The sequence below is a fragment of the Sus scrofa genome, chromosome X (assembly GCF_054392235.1).
Source record: "Sus scrofa isolate SSC_HxYL_T2T_F1_AM1 chromosome X, Sscrofa_HxYL_maternal_Yorkshire_Landrace_v2.0, whole genome shotgun sequence".
NCBI classification, from domain to species: Eukaryota; Metazoa; Chordata; class Mammalia; order Artiodactyla; family Suidae; genus Sus; species Sus scrofa.
The window spans coordinates 41,061,577-41,075,141 of NC_139401.1; the positions used below are offsets into that span (position 1 = coordinate 41,061,577).

At 37.2% G+C, this 13,565-nt stretch overlaps 1 protein-coding gene across 28 annotated transcripts in view; it reads right to left on the bottom strand.

Annotated features, from left to right (window-relative positions):
- CASK (calcium/calmodulin dependent serine protein kinase) overlaps positions 1-13,565 on the bottom strand; it is a 371,692-nt gene that overhangs the window by 288,463 nt on the left and 69,664 nt on the right. For 14 of the 28 annotated variants that reach the window (XM_085007759.1, XM_085007763.1, XM_003360270.6 and 11 more), the window contains one exon: positions 7,978-8,090. In XM_085007759.1, the coding sequence (XP_084863885.1) occupies positions 7,978-8,090 (113 nt within the window). Of the gene's footprint in view, positions 1-7,959; positions 8,091-13,565 lie in introns of all 28 variants that reach the window. The other 14 variants (XM_085007756.1, XM_085007749.1, XM_085007762.1 and 11 more) reach the window with 1 other exon arrangement.

Genomic DNA, 13,565 nt, shown 5'->3' on the forward strand with positions numbered 1-13,565 from the left:
ACTATTTCTTATAGGGAAGGTTTGCTAGTGATGAATTTCCTTTTCTTGTTTATCTGGGACTATCTTAATTTCACCTTCATTTCTGAGGTATGTTTTTGCTGGATACAGAATTCTTGGTAGACAATCTATTTCTTTAATCATTTTGACTATGTTAGCCCATTGTTTCCTGGGCCCCACAGTTTCTGATGAGAAATCACTGTTAATCTTATGCATGATCCCTTGCACAGGATGAGTAGCTTGACTCTTGCTCTCTTTAAGATACTCTCATTGTTGCTTTTGACAGTTAGATTAAGATGTATCTTTGAGTTTATCCTGCTTAGAGTTTGTTAAACTTCTTGGATATGTTGTCATGTTTTTCATAAGATTTGAGAAATTTGAGGCCATTATTTCTTCAGATATTCGTTCTATCCCTTTCTAAGACTACAGTTATACATATGTCAATGTTTGCTTTTATCACTGTTAATCAGCTATACTTTCTTATTTACTTACATTACTCATATGTTTTTGCTGAAAACTAGATGTTTTAAATAATGCGTGAACTCTAGAGATAAGAATAAGAATCGACCTCCTCCAAAGTTTGTTGTTACTGTTGATGGTTGTTTTTGTTTATTTGTTTGGGGAACTTTGGGGAACTAATTCTGGAAAGTTGGCATTCTTTGTTGTATGTGGCCATTAAATCTCTACTTGTTTAGCGTAGTCTTTTCTCAGAATTGCTGTGTATGTCTTGTTCCAGAATTCTGCAAGAGCTGACTTTGATGATTTTTGTCAGTTCCCCATTTGCTTTCACTGAGATGAGAACTGTCAAAGATCCTCACTCCTCCAATTTTGCTAACATCTGCTATCTGGGACTTTTTGAATGAGATACTCTTGGAGACTACACAAACTGGAACCCAATCTATATTCTTCCTAGAAAACAACTTAATATTCTAAAATAAATCATGCCATTTACAGCAACATAGATGAAACTATAGACTCTCATTCTAAGTGAAGTAAGTCAGAAAGGGAAAGACAAATACAATATGATATCACTTATATCTGGAATCGAATATATGGCACAAATGAACCTTTCCACAGAAAAGAAAATCATGGACTTGGAGAATAGACTTGTGGTTGCCAAGCGGAGGGGGAGGGAGAGGGATGGATTGGGAATTTAGGGTTAACAGATGCAGACCATTGCCTTTGGAATGGATAAGCAATGAGATCCTGCTGTGTAGCAATGGGAACTATATCTAGTCACTTATGACGGAGTCTGATAATGTGAGAAAAGAGATCTATACATGTATGTCTAACTGGGTCAACATGCTGAACATTGACAGAATGCCATAAATCAGCTATAATGAAAAAAATTAAAAGCATATTTAAAAAATAAAAAAATAAAATTTTAATTAATAAATGATTATAGGTACACTGAAAAAAAAATCCAAAACAAAATGCACCATTTTGGAACTTTTAAAACTAAGCCATAAAGAACTGAGTCCTTTCAAGATCTCAGAACTCTTGTCAATTCAGTTTCCAATTCTATTTACATCTTACAGTCCTTAAATTTCCCTTCAAGAATTTATATGTAGAATTTTGATACACATATTTAAAGCAAAAAACATTTACTTCAATTAGAGGCTCAGCAGAGTAAGAAATAAAATGTGTATTAATTAAAAGTTTTAAGCTAATAATCAAGGAATTTCATTAATGGAAGCTATGTACGACAATATCCTCCAACCAGAAGTAAACCCTAATAAAAATTCACCCAGCTTTCTTTTAATAGAAACTTCTTATTCATTTCATGTTCATAAGCATTAATTTCACTTTTTCATATCTGTGAATAAAGAAACTCTGAACCATTTAGGAATAATACGCCTTTTAAGAAATCTAATAAAAACTGTAGACTCTCTTCCGAGGAAAATGAATATATATACATAATTCTGCTTACAAATTAAGGGTTTCTTGGGTACTCTGCAGCCTGTAAGTTAAGAACCTTATTGAATAAAAAAAATTATGATTGTAATGGGAAAATAGACAACAGATATTCAAATAATTCCAATATCTCATCTTCAGCAGAGCTATGAGACTGTAAAATATTAAAACATACATAGGAGATGGGATTAAGATGGCAGAATAGAAGGACTGGAGCTCAACTTCTCTCTTAAAAACAACAAAATTCACAACTAAAGACTGAGCAATCTTCAACCAAATGGACCAGAAACCTTCAAAAAAGATATCCTCCTACAGAAGAAAAAGAGGAGGCCACATCAAGAGGTAGGAGGGGCAATTTCCCAATATAAACAACCCCATACCTCCCGGGTGGGAAGCCCCACAGACTGGAAACTAACTGGTTCACAGAGACTCACCTACAGGAGTGCGAGTTCTGAGCCCCACATCAAACTCCCACGTGTGGGGATCTGGCACTGGGAGAAACAGCCCCCAAAGCATCTGGCATTGAAGGCCAGTGGGGCTTGTGTGCACCACGGGACTGAGGGAAATGGAGACCCCATCCTTAAAAGGTACACACAGACTTTCAAGTGCACTGGGTCCCAGGGCAAAGCAAAGTCTCCATAGGGATCTGGGTCAAACCTCACTGCAGTTCTTGGAGGACATCCTGGGAAAACAGGTGAATGTGGCTTGTTGTGGGGGGAGGACATTGGAGGCAGAGCACTTGGGAATATTCAGCAGCCTGCCTTTCTCTGGAGGTGGTCATTTGGGAAAATCTGGCCCCACCCATCAGTCAGCAATGAGAAGCCCCAGGGCAAACAACAATCCAGGTGGGATCACAGCCCAGCACCTCAGTAAACAGGCTACCTAAAGACCCCTCAGGCACACATATGCCTCTAATCCCATCCAGAGAGTAAGCCCCACCTACCAGAGGGATTAGAATCAGCTCCACCCACCAGTGGGCAGGCATCAGCTCCTCCCATTAAGAAGCCTACAGCAAGCCCCCACACCGATTTCATCCAAAAGAATAAAATACCTAGGAGTAAACCTACCTAAAGAGACAAAAGACCTGTACTCTGAAAACTACAAGCCACTGATGGAAGAAATCAAAGATGACACAAACAGATGGAAAGATATACCATGCTCATGGATTGGAAGAGTTAATATTATCAAAATGACTATACTACCTAAGGCAATCTACAGATTCAATGCAATCCCGATCAAATTACCAAGGACATTTTTCACAGAACTTGAACAAAATATTTCAAAATTTGTGTGGAAGCACAACAGACCCAGAATAGCCAAAGCCATCCTGAAAAAGAAAAATGGAGCTGGAGGAATCAAGCTCCCGGACTTCAGACTATACTACAAAGCAACAGTCATCAAAACCGTATGGTACTGGCACAAAGACAGAAATATAGATCCGTGGAACAGGATAGAAAGCCCAGAATTCAACCCACACACCTACAGCCAACTCATCTATGACAAAGGAGGCAAGAAGATACAATGGAGAAAGGACAGCCTGTTCAATAAGTGGTGCTGGGAAAACTGGACAGCCACATGGAAAAGAATGAAATTAGAACACTCCCTAACACCATACACAAAAATAAACTCCAAATGGATGAAAGACCTAGATTTAAGACCAGACACTATAAAACTCCTAGAGGAAAACATAGGCCAAACACTCTCTGACATAAACGACAACAACATCTTCTCAGATCCACCTCTTAAGAGTATTGACAACAAAACCAAAAATAAACAAATGGGACCTACTCAAAACTTCAAAGTTTCTGCACTGCAAAGGAAACCCTAAACAACACAAAAAGACAACCCACAGAATGGGAGAAAATCTTTGCAAGTGAATCCACTGACAAGGGATTCATCTCCAAAATTTATAAACACCTTCTGCAGCTCCATACCAAAAAAACAAACAAGCCTATCAAAAAATGGGCAGAAGATCTAAACAGACAGTTCTCCAGAGACGACACACAGATGGCCGAGAAACACATAAAAAGATGTTCAACATCACTCATTAGTAGAGAGATGCAAATCAAAACCACTCTGAAGTACCACCTTACACCAGCCAGAAGTCTACAAACAATAAGTGCTGGAGAGGGGGTGGAGAAAAAGGAACCCTAGTACACTGTGGGTGGGAGTGTAAATGGGTGCAACCACTGTGGAAAACAGGATGGAGATTCCTCAGAAGACTAAACATAGAACTACCATTTGATCCAGCAATTCCACTCCTGGGCATCTACCCAGAGAAAACCATGACTTGCAAAGACACATGTACTCTGATGTTCATTGCAGCACTATTTGCAAAAGCCAAGACATGGAAGCAACCTAAATGTCCATCGATGGAGGAGTGGACCAAGAAGATGTGGTACATATACACAATGGAATTACTCAGCCATTAAAAGGAATGAAATACTGGCATTTGCAGCAACATGGATGGACCTAGAAATGATCATGCTAAGTGAAGTCAGCCATACAATGAGACACCAACATCCAATGCTTTCACGGACATGTGGAATCTGAAAAAAGGACAGACTGAACTTCTTTGCAGGACAGATGCTGACTCACACGTATTGAAAAACTTATGGTCTCTGGAGGAGACAGTTTGGGGGGTGGGGGGATGTGCCTGGGCTGTGGGATGGAAATCCTGTGAAATCAGATTGTTATGATCATTATACAACTACAGATGTGATAAATTCATTTGAGTAATAAGAAAGCATATATAGGTGGTCTCTAATAAACATATTTCATTTAAAAGCTAATTTGTAAATTATGTATTTAGAATTTATTACATATTTTTTTCTTAAGAAAATGGTATTAGAAGCAGTGTTCGGGGACTATTAAACTGCAAGTCTTTAAGAGTAGGAGCTCTTTTTATTTGCCTTTGTATCACAATGACCTATCCAATAAACAGCATATGCTACATCCCCAGGTGACCCTTTATGAAACTTCCTTTACTCAAAACTGTATTTGAATACAAATCCTCTAAGAAAACAGGAAAAAATACTGAGGCAATGACAAAGATCAAATAAAAACCACAAAGAAAAAATGAAAATAGAAAAGGAAAGAATAAAGGAGTTCCCGTCATGGCTCAGCAGTTAACGAATCTGACTAGCATCCACAAGGATGCAGGTTCAATCCCCAGCCTTGCTCAGTGGGTTAAGCTCCTGGCATTGCTGTGAGCTGTGATGTAGGTCACAGACACGGCTCAGATCCCACGTTGCTGTGGCTGTGGTGTAGGCCAGCAGATGCAGCTCCAATTCGACCCCTAGCCTGGGAACCTCCATATGCTGCAGGTGCATCCCTAAAAAGCAAAAAAGAAAGAAAAGGAAAGAATAAAGAATAAAAGAGATTTTAAATTATTTGCTGTTTGAGAGATAGGCTAATTAGAATACAATGGTAAATATAGATATTTCTAGATATTTTTATTTGAACTTATGGATTCCTTTTTTATCTTAAATTTCACTTCAAAATATTGTTATTAATAACAACATCTCCTATGCAGCAACATGTCTGGACCTAGAAATGATCATGCTAAGTGAAATCAGTCAGAGAGTGAGACACCAACATCAAATGCTTTCACTTATATGTGGAATCTAAAAAAAGGACACAACAAACTTCTTTGCAGAACAAATACTGACTCACAGACTTTGAAAAACTTATGGTTTCCAAATCAGACAGGTTGGGGGGTGAGGGGATGCACTGAGGCATTTGGGGTGGAAATGCTATAAAACTGGGTTTTGAGGGTCATACAACTATAAATGTAGTAAAATTCATTAAGTAATAAAAAATTTTAAACATCTCCTATACTTAGCCATGAATTAGCCATGAATGAATTTTTGGACACTAACAATTCGTAAATGGATTAGAAGGGCAACTATGTTTTTCCTGTAGTGACTGGAAAAGTGTTGAAAAAAGTTGGGAATAGAAAATACTTCTCAAAAAGTTTTACATAATAAAATAAGTAATTTATTATTTATTAGAATTTTTATAATAAAATGTATCCAACTTAAGTAAGCTAGTATGAAAATAAGCAATAGAGGATATGGGAACTCCATTGCAAATTTTTTTAGAAAGGAAAAAAAAAGTTGGGGAGAGGTAGAGATGACATTTTTGTTCTGTTTCTTAATCACTGCACATTTTCATCTGAATAACATCAAACTCTGATCAAAACCACATAAAGTCATGTGTAATATTCAGAATCCAACTGGATATCATTTAATAAGAATAGCTTGTGGTGCTACCATATAGGATCAATGGAATGACATAGCCTTGTCTTCAGAACAGGACTTGAAGACATTAATATACCCAAAGCAATGCCAAAGTAACAAATGAGTGAACTTCAATTTCCCACATATTATATTAGACTTAACCTCGGAGACTCGGAGTATATGACAACCCTATCTTTTTTAAGTTTGGTGCTTGACTCCCTGCCTAGTTGACAATAAAATAGATTTTGCCTGAGAGTCTGAGTATATAGCTCCAGAGACTCCTTGCTGAAGACATCTGTCAATAAACAACCTCAGCCAACTGAGAAAGTAATAAACTATATCTCCCTAAAAAATGTCTTTATCCTGTAGATTCAGAATTAGGCATAATGATAAACAAAATCAACAGAATATAGGTATATTGATTGATTTAGACTTGTGATTTTAAACTAGAATCTTACTAAATTCATCAACAGTATCAAACCTTTTAAGAGAAATAAGGAGTCAACACATCTCTATGTTTAATAAACTAAGTTAAAACACAATTACCCCAGTACTTAAGTTGACAACTGAGGAACACAAAATCAAATATAGTATATTAAACTTAAATGCAGCTTAAAAGTTTTAGGATTCATAATTTAGTGGTAAAACCTTCTTAGAAGTCAATTTTAAATTCTGCTAAATTTATAAACTAATTCGTATTCAAAAGTAATAATAGCCAATTCTAGAATATGAAACCATAAGCTATAAAATCTCTAAATCTTACTCTAAATTTAAAGTTTAAAGCACTAAAAAAATCAGTTATTGATTCTTTGTAATAACTTCTAGGAATCTTCTATAACCAATATATAGATAATGATAACTCAAAAGGCTTCAAAAAAGTATTTAAAAGTAGTGATCCTGAAAAAAGATCTGCAGGAATAGATTAACTTGGAGCTCACAGTATGTGGGCTTCTACTTCTTCAAGTAAGATAACAGGATAAATATAAATAAGCTACTATTCTGCCTTAGCTTTTCCAGTTTAAACTATCATTGCTCTTGGGATTAAGAAGGAAAGGACTAAAGGATACATCTTTTAATGGACTATGGAAAAGTCTGAAATTAAAAGACAGGCTAATTAGAAAAATTAATATAATAATTGTGCCATGTTAAGTATGAGCATATGTGAATCATGACTATATGAAACTATGGCATAAAAAAACAGCAAAAAAAAACTTTAAAAATGCCTGTGTTCTTTTATATTTATACATAAATATGATTATCCATATCAATATCTTGAAACAAAGTTTTATGTCCTGCAAATCCTAATGGTACTGATCTTTCCAATTTTCACACGTACAAACATAAGTGACTTAAGGCAAACGTGATATGTGAGTCTTTTAGTTCTATTACATCATAATCCTAAGGGTAGTAACTTACAACCTTGAGAGGAACTCATCTTAACTTTCTTTTGAGTCTGCAATGATTATATCTGAGCCATTATTCTCCTCTCACCCTTCCCATCCCACATTACATATTGTAGGACTCAAAGTTAGACCCTAAAATATATATATGTACACGTTCAAATTTTACTTTCTTCCTAGTCAAAAAAAATAGACCTATAGCAATCCTAGATGACTTCATAACTCTGTTAATCACCCTAGCTATCCTTCAAATACTGTGTTCTAGAATTCTGACAAATTAGAATGGAATTTAAACTATCTCCACCCACTTCCCACTATATTACACCCTCCACCTCCCCACCCCCAGATGAAGGTTAGGTTGATAGATGGATTGGAGATGAAATAAAGCCAGACATCAAATAACTTACTTGAAATCCATCTCTTACCTTCTGTACTTAACCCTGGACTTGATGTGAACTTGGCTACATCAACAATTTTTACAGCAAATTGCTGCCCAGTTTCTCTGTTGATACATCGTCGTACAACACTGAAGGGACCCCTAAAAAGAAAAAAAAAAGCCAAGTTTAATCGGTTAATTTTCTTAAGTTCCTATTTACTTTCAATACCTTATTGATATTTCATTGTCTACCATAGCCATAGTTTTCAACATATAATTTTGAACATATTTTTCTATGATTCATGAGGTAATTACTGGTTTTAAATTAGTAAACCAAAAAAAATAAGAAACATTAATTTGAAAGAGTATTCTTATGTTCAAGGAAAATAATCTTTGTAATTTTCTCTACATATTATCAACATCTTAAAGTAAGAAGTTGATCACAGTAGTAGTATACATAACTTTTAACTTTTTTTTTTGTCTTTTGTCCTTTTTAGGGCCACACCCGCAGCATAGGGAGGTTCCCAGGCTAGGGGTCTAATCAGAGCTGTAGCTGCAGGCCCACACCACAGTCACAGCCACGCCAGATCCGAGCCACATCTGCGACCTATACCACAGCTCATGGCAATACTGGATCCTTAACCCCACTGAATCAAACCCGCAACCTCATGGTTCCTAGTCAGATTCGTTTCGCTGTGCCATGACGGGAACTCTTTTTTTTTTTTTACCTTTTGAACCAGAAACTTAAATCATTCTCCCATCTTCTCCATCACTTATCTAATCTTCACCAAGTCCTACTGAGTTTATCTCAAGTATCTCTTAATCCTGTCCACTTGCTCCATGTCTCATACTCTAAGCTACTACCAGCTTCTACTAGAACCACTGAAAACTTGTTTCTTCCATTCTTGCAGCTATATTTTAAAAATGAAAATGAAAATCTGACATTATGTTTCTGCTTAAAATCCCACAGAGAAGGTATATGCAACACATATATTTGCAATACATGTTTTGGTCAAGAACCAAAATTTATTAATAATTCTTAAATAAAACAAGAAAATACACACCAAGGAAATCTGGGCAGAAGACTTGAACAAGCACCTCACAAAGAGAAAGCCCTGCATTATTTGGTTTCCAACAACCACTCCAGTCTCACCTAAAGTCACAGAGAAATCCTTCATCTTCCTCAAAGTTCAAATTATTCTATTTAGAATTATTCCAAATTGTCATAGGAAAGGAAGTAATTTCTACTAGCAGAAACACTGGTCCACTCATTTTCTTACCCAGTCCTCTCCTCAAACGAAATCAGTAGCTCTCAATATTGGCCATACAATTGAATCAACTGGGATGATTGAGAAAATACTGATGCCTGGGCTCAGGCATTAACAACAAATACACACTTGGTTCCTTGTGAATCATATTTATCAAATAAGCATCTGAACTAAAGATAATCCAACATGCTTCGATCAACTACTGATTAACATAGAGTGCAATACAACATGAAGGCTAGTATGGTTTAAGTCATTAAATATACACACGTACAAGTATACATGTATGTATCTCCCCCTCTTCTCAGGAAACAAAATGCTCTCATTGGTTTTTACAGGTAGAAACAGTACACCTGGATGCACGTGGTCACTCACAAGAGAAAAGCTTTTAATTAACTAGGATACATGTGGTCCTCCTTGCCTTAAAGTGTAAGTTTGTTTTATTCTTTCAGAGGACAGACAAAAGAATATAATCTACCCTAGATTTAGACACTTCTCCGAGATCACATAAATGAGCTGATGTCCATGCCATCATCAGGACATCAATTACACTAGCTTCAAATCTCTCTCTTTAAGCAACCTAACAAAACTAAACTAGAGAAATAAGAAATGGTAATAATGTTCACAACTCTATACAAAAAGAACTTTTTTTTGATAATCACTCAAAACTGTTCAAAGATTTTACTCTGTGAGAAGACAATATAACGATGTGAGTCAGGACTCCCACAAATGTTTTCATTCTCAATCTGGTTGTCTTACTTGTGATTACTTATTCTGACAATAGCAAGCCAATTCAGGAAATGTTTAGCATAACTGGCTTTTGTCCACACATAAACCCTGGGGTCTCTATTTATGTATACATTTGTGTAGTGTGCTTCAATTCCTACACCTTTTGGATTGTTTCCAAGATTAGTATGTGGGATTATTTGTGGTCAATAGAGCCAACTCTTCACTTTTTCCTGTTTGAACAAAGGTGAGGAAGAAGACATAGCATCTTCCCCAATCCTTTTAGTAATGGTAAAATGAAGAAAGCTGGGAAGAATGGAGAGAATAGGCAATATTGATACAAAAAAAAACCACACAGAAATGTGTTTAAATCTGTGAATAAAAATCAAATCAAATTCTCAGTTCTTTACGCTAATTTTATAATGTGAGGCAAAGAAAATGAGTTTATCTATGAACTATTAATTACCTGAACACAGGTTACCAGTAAAGCATTTCATAGATCTGTCCCTCAATGACACCCAGGGGGTTAGAGAAGGTGAATCAAAATTAGAACACTAAAAAGACATGGAAATATGCTTCAAGTATTTGTATGATTTAATCCATCAACTAGAAACTCAATGGAAACTGATAAATTTAAATAAGTATATAGAGTCTGTAATTTCAGCAGGATTCGATTACATTTATTTGGTCAAAGGCTAAAAAGAGGCAGCCTATGAGAAAATCTGGCTTGACTGCCCAACTTAAAAAGCAGGGAGGCAAAGGGGAGTGTATGTACAGTTAACAAAGTGTATATAAAAACATTTATGAGAGTTCCATTATGATGCAGTGGGTTAAGGATCTAGCATTGTCACTACTGTGTCTCAGGTCACTGCTGTGGTGCAGGTTCGATCCCTGGCCCAGGAACTTCCACATGCCATGAGCATGAGGGAAAAACTTCTGTATTACACGTATTAAATGACAGTTTAAGGAACAGCAAAAATTCAAGAGGACTAGGTTTCAGTCTGGTGGAAACTCTTTTTTTTGAATCTTGAAATTTCTTTCTTAAATTTTTAGTCTATAGCATAGTTGATTCTTAAGAAATTGTCTGAGGGAAAAGTATTGATAGTGGTACTTGTAAGCCATCATTATAAAATAATATCTTTCTCCTACTTCCATTAATTCTAGTCAGGGCATTAATAAAAACAGAATAGATAATTGATGGCATTTCAGATTTGATGAAACATATATGCTTTATCCAATTCTTTAAGAATATTGAATACTGATTGGGATTTTTGGCACAAGGTTCTACTCAAAGTAGGTTGCTGCTTGCAGAAGTCCATGTTTTAAAAGTAAAAGGTCAAGGGAGTTCCCACCATGGCACAGTGGAAATGAATCCAACTAGTGTCCATGAAAATGTGGGTTCAATCCCTGGTCTTGCTCAGTGGGTTAAGGATCCGGTGTTGCTGTGAGCTGTGGTGTAGGTCGCAGATGCAGCTCGGATCTGGCGTTGCTGGGGCTGTGGCGGAGGCCGGCAGCTATAGCTCTGATTTGACCCTTAGCCTGGGAACCTCCACATGCAGCACCTGTGGCCCTAAAAAGACAATCAATCAATCAATCAAAGTAAAAGATCAATTAAACTAGAATATGCTACAAGTGAGTATTAACTGTAACTTCTCTAAGGTTTTGAAAAGAATGCAGCTGTGTCTCCATGCAAACCCCCAAGTAATCTTTTCTAGTTTTCATTCGCGTCAGGAAAGGTTAAGCCTAGGACTTGAACAGTTCTGATAAAAAAGTAAATAGAGTTGGCCCTCTGTATAGGCAGGTTCTGCTTCCATGAATTCAACTATGGATTGAATACTTTTTTTTTAATTCTAGAAAGTTCTAAAAAGCAAAATTTGAATTTCCCATGCACTGGTATTAGGTATTATAAGTATCTAGAGATAATTTAAGGTTTATGGGTGATATGCGTAGGTTATACACAAATAATATGCCACTTTCTATAAGGAACTTGAGCACCTGTGGATCCCGGAAACAATCTCTTGCAAATACCGAGGGACAACTGTACATCAAAAAGTGACAAGAATTAGGAGTTCCCGTCGTGGCACAGTGGTTAACAAATCCGACTAGGAACCATGAGGTTGCGGGTTCGGTCCTTGCCCTTGCTCAGTGGGTTAACGATCCGGTGTTGCCGTGAGCTGGGGTGTAGGTTGCAGACGCGGCTCGGATCCCGCGTTGCTGTGGCTCTGGCGTAGGCCGGTGGCTACAGCTCCGATTCGACCCCTAGCCTGGGAACCTCCATATGCCGCGGGAGCGGCCCAAAGAAATAGCAGAAAGACAAAAAAAAAAAAAAAAAAAAAAAAGAAGTGACAAGAATTAAATGAAATTATGCTAGAATAGAGTATGTCAGTCTCCAGGATACCAGGATTGATTTAGCAAATGCACCTAAATTAATTTTCCTCCCCAAACCTAACAAAATGATAGCAAAGAGGCTAAAATAATTTTTAGGAGTTCCCTTGTGGTACAGCAGGATCCAGCACTGTCACTGCTATGGTGCGGGTTTGATCCCTGGCCCAGGAATTTCCACATGTTGCAGTCACAGGCCAAAAAAAAAAAAAAAAAATTTTTAAGGACTGGGAGAATGAGAGAAGACAACAGTAATAACCAAATTTTGGAAGTAAGAAAGCAGCTGGAGTAATGGTAACTGGCTTAGTATACTTAGGAAAGCTGAATTACCAGTAGAAAATAGGAATAGTTCAAAACCAAACCCATTTACACTATAGAATTCTCAAGAAGCACCTGAACAGATAGCTCCAGATAACTCTAGAACTAGAGGGAAAAAGAGGGTGGAGCTAAACCAATAAGGTTTATGAGAAATCTACTAGAGAAACAGAGTCACAGATCCCCCTCCTCTACTCCATGCCACTGGATAACTGCCCTGCCTCATCCTCAAAAATGTCCACTTCTGAAGAGGGTAAAACACAAGGCAGTTGAGGGAGTGGATACTACAGGAGAAGCAAGGGGGTAGTGCGAATGCAGAAAGCCCATGGACGTTTCCCATTAACAGGGAAGAATGTTAGAAGCTAGATCTTTACCCTTCAGGCAGGAGCAGAAATCTTTTCTACTGAATATCTGACTGGCCCAGAAGGAAAGACCTGAAGATAATGACAAGAAGTTGTTCAAACCACTCAACCAGATCACCCTCCCTTGAAACCCAAAGTCAACAAGTTCTGGTAGCAAGTTCAGAGTTCTCTACCAGCTTTCCAATCTCAGCACTGTGGAAAGTTGGGGCTGAGAGCTCTTTGTTGTGTGAGGACGTTCTGTGCATTGCAGGGTGCTTAACAGTGTCTCCAGCCTGCAGCTAGAGATGCCAACGGCAACCCCTCATCCAGTTTTGACAACCAAAATTGTCTCCAGACATTGTCAAATATTCCTCAAGAACCACTGCTCTATTCCTAATCATGATTAGACAACCAAGCTCCCAAGACATCTGGAGAAGAGTCTCTAATTTGGAAGACAGAGATGAAAACAAACAGAAAACGCAATTTAGAGGAAATGGACTAAACTAGAAAAGAAATTCAAACTACCATTAATATCCTCAGGAAGATATTATAACTATGTAACAAAAACAGAACTTTCAGAAAACAAAAAGAGGGCTCTTGAAAAATGA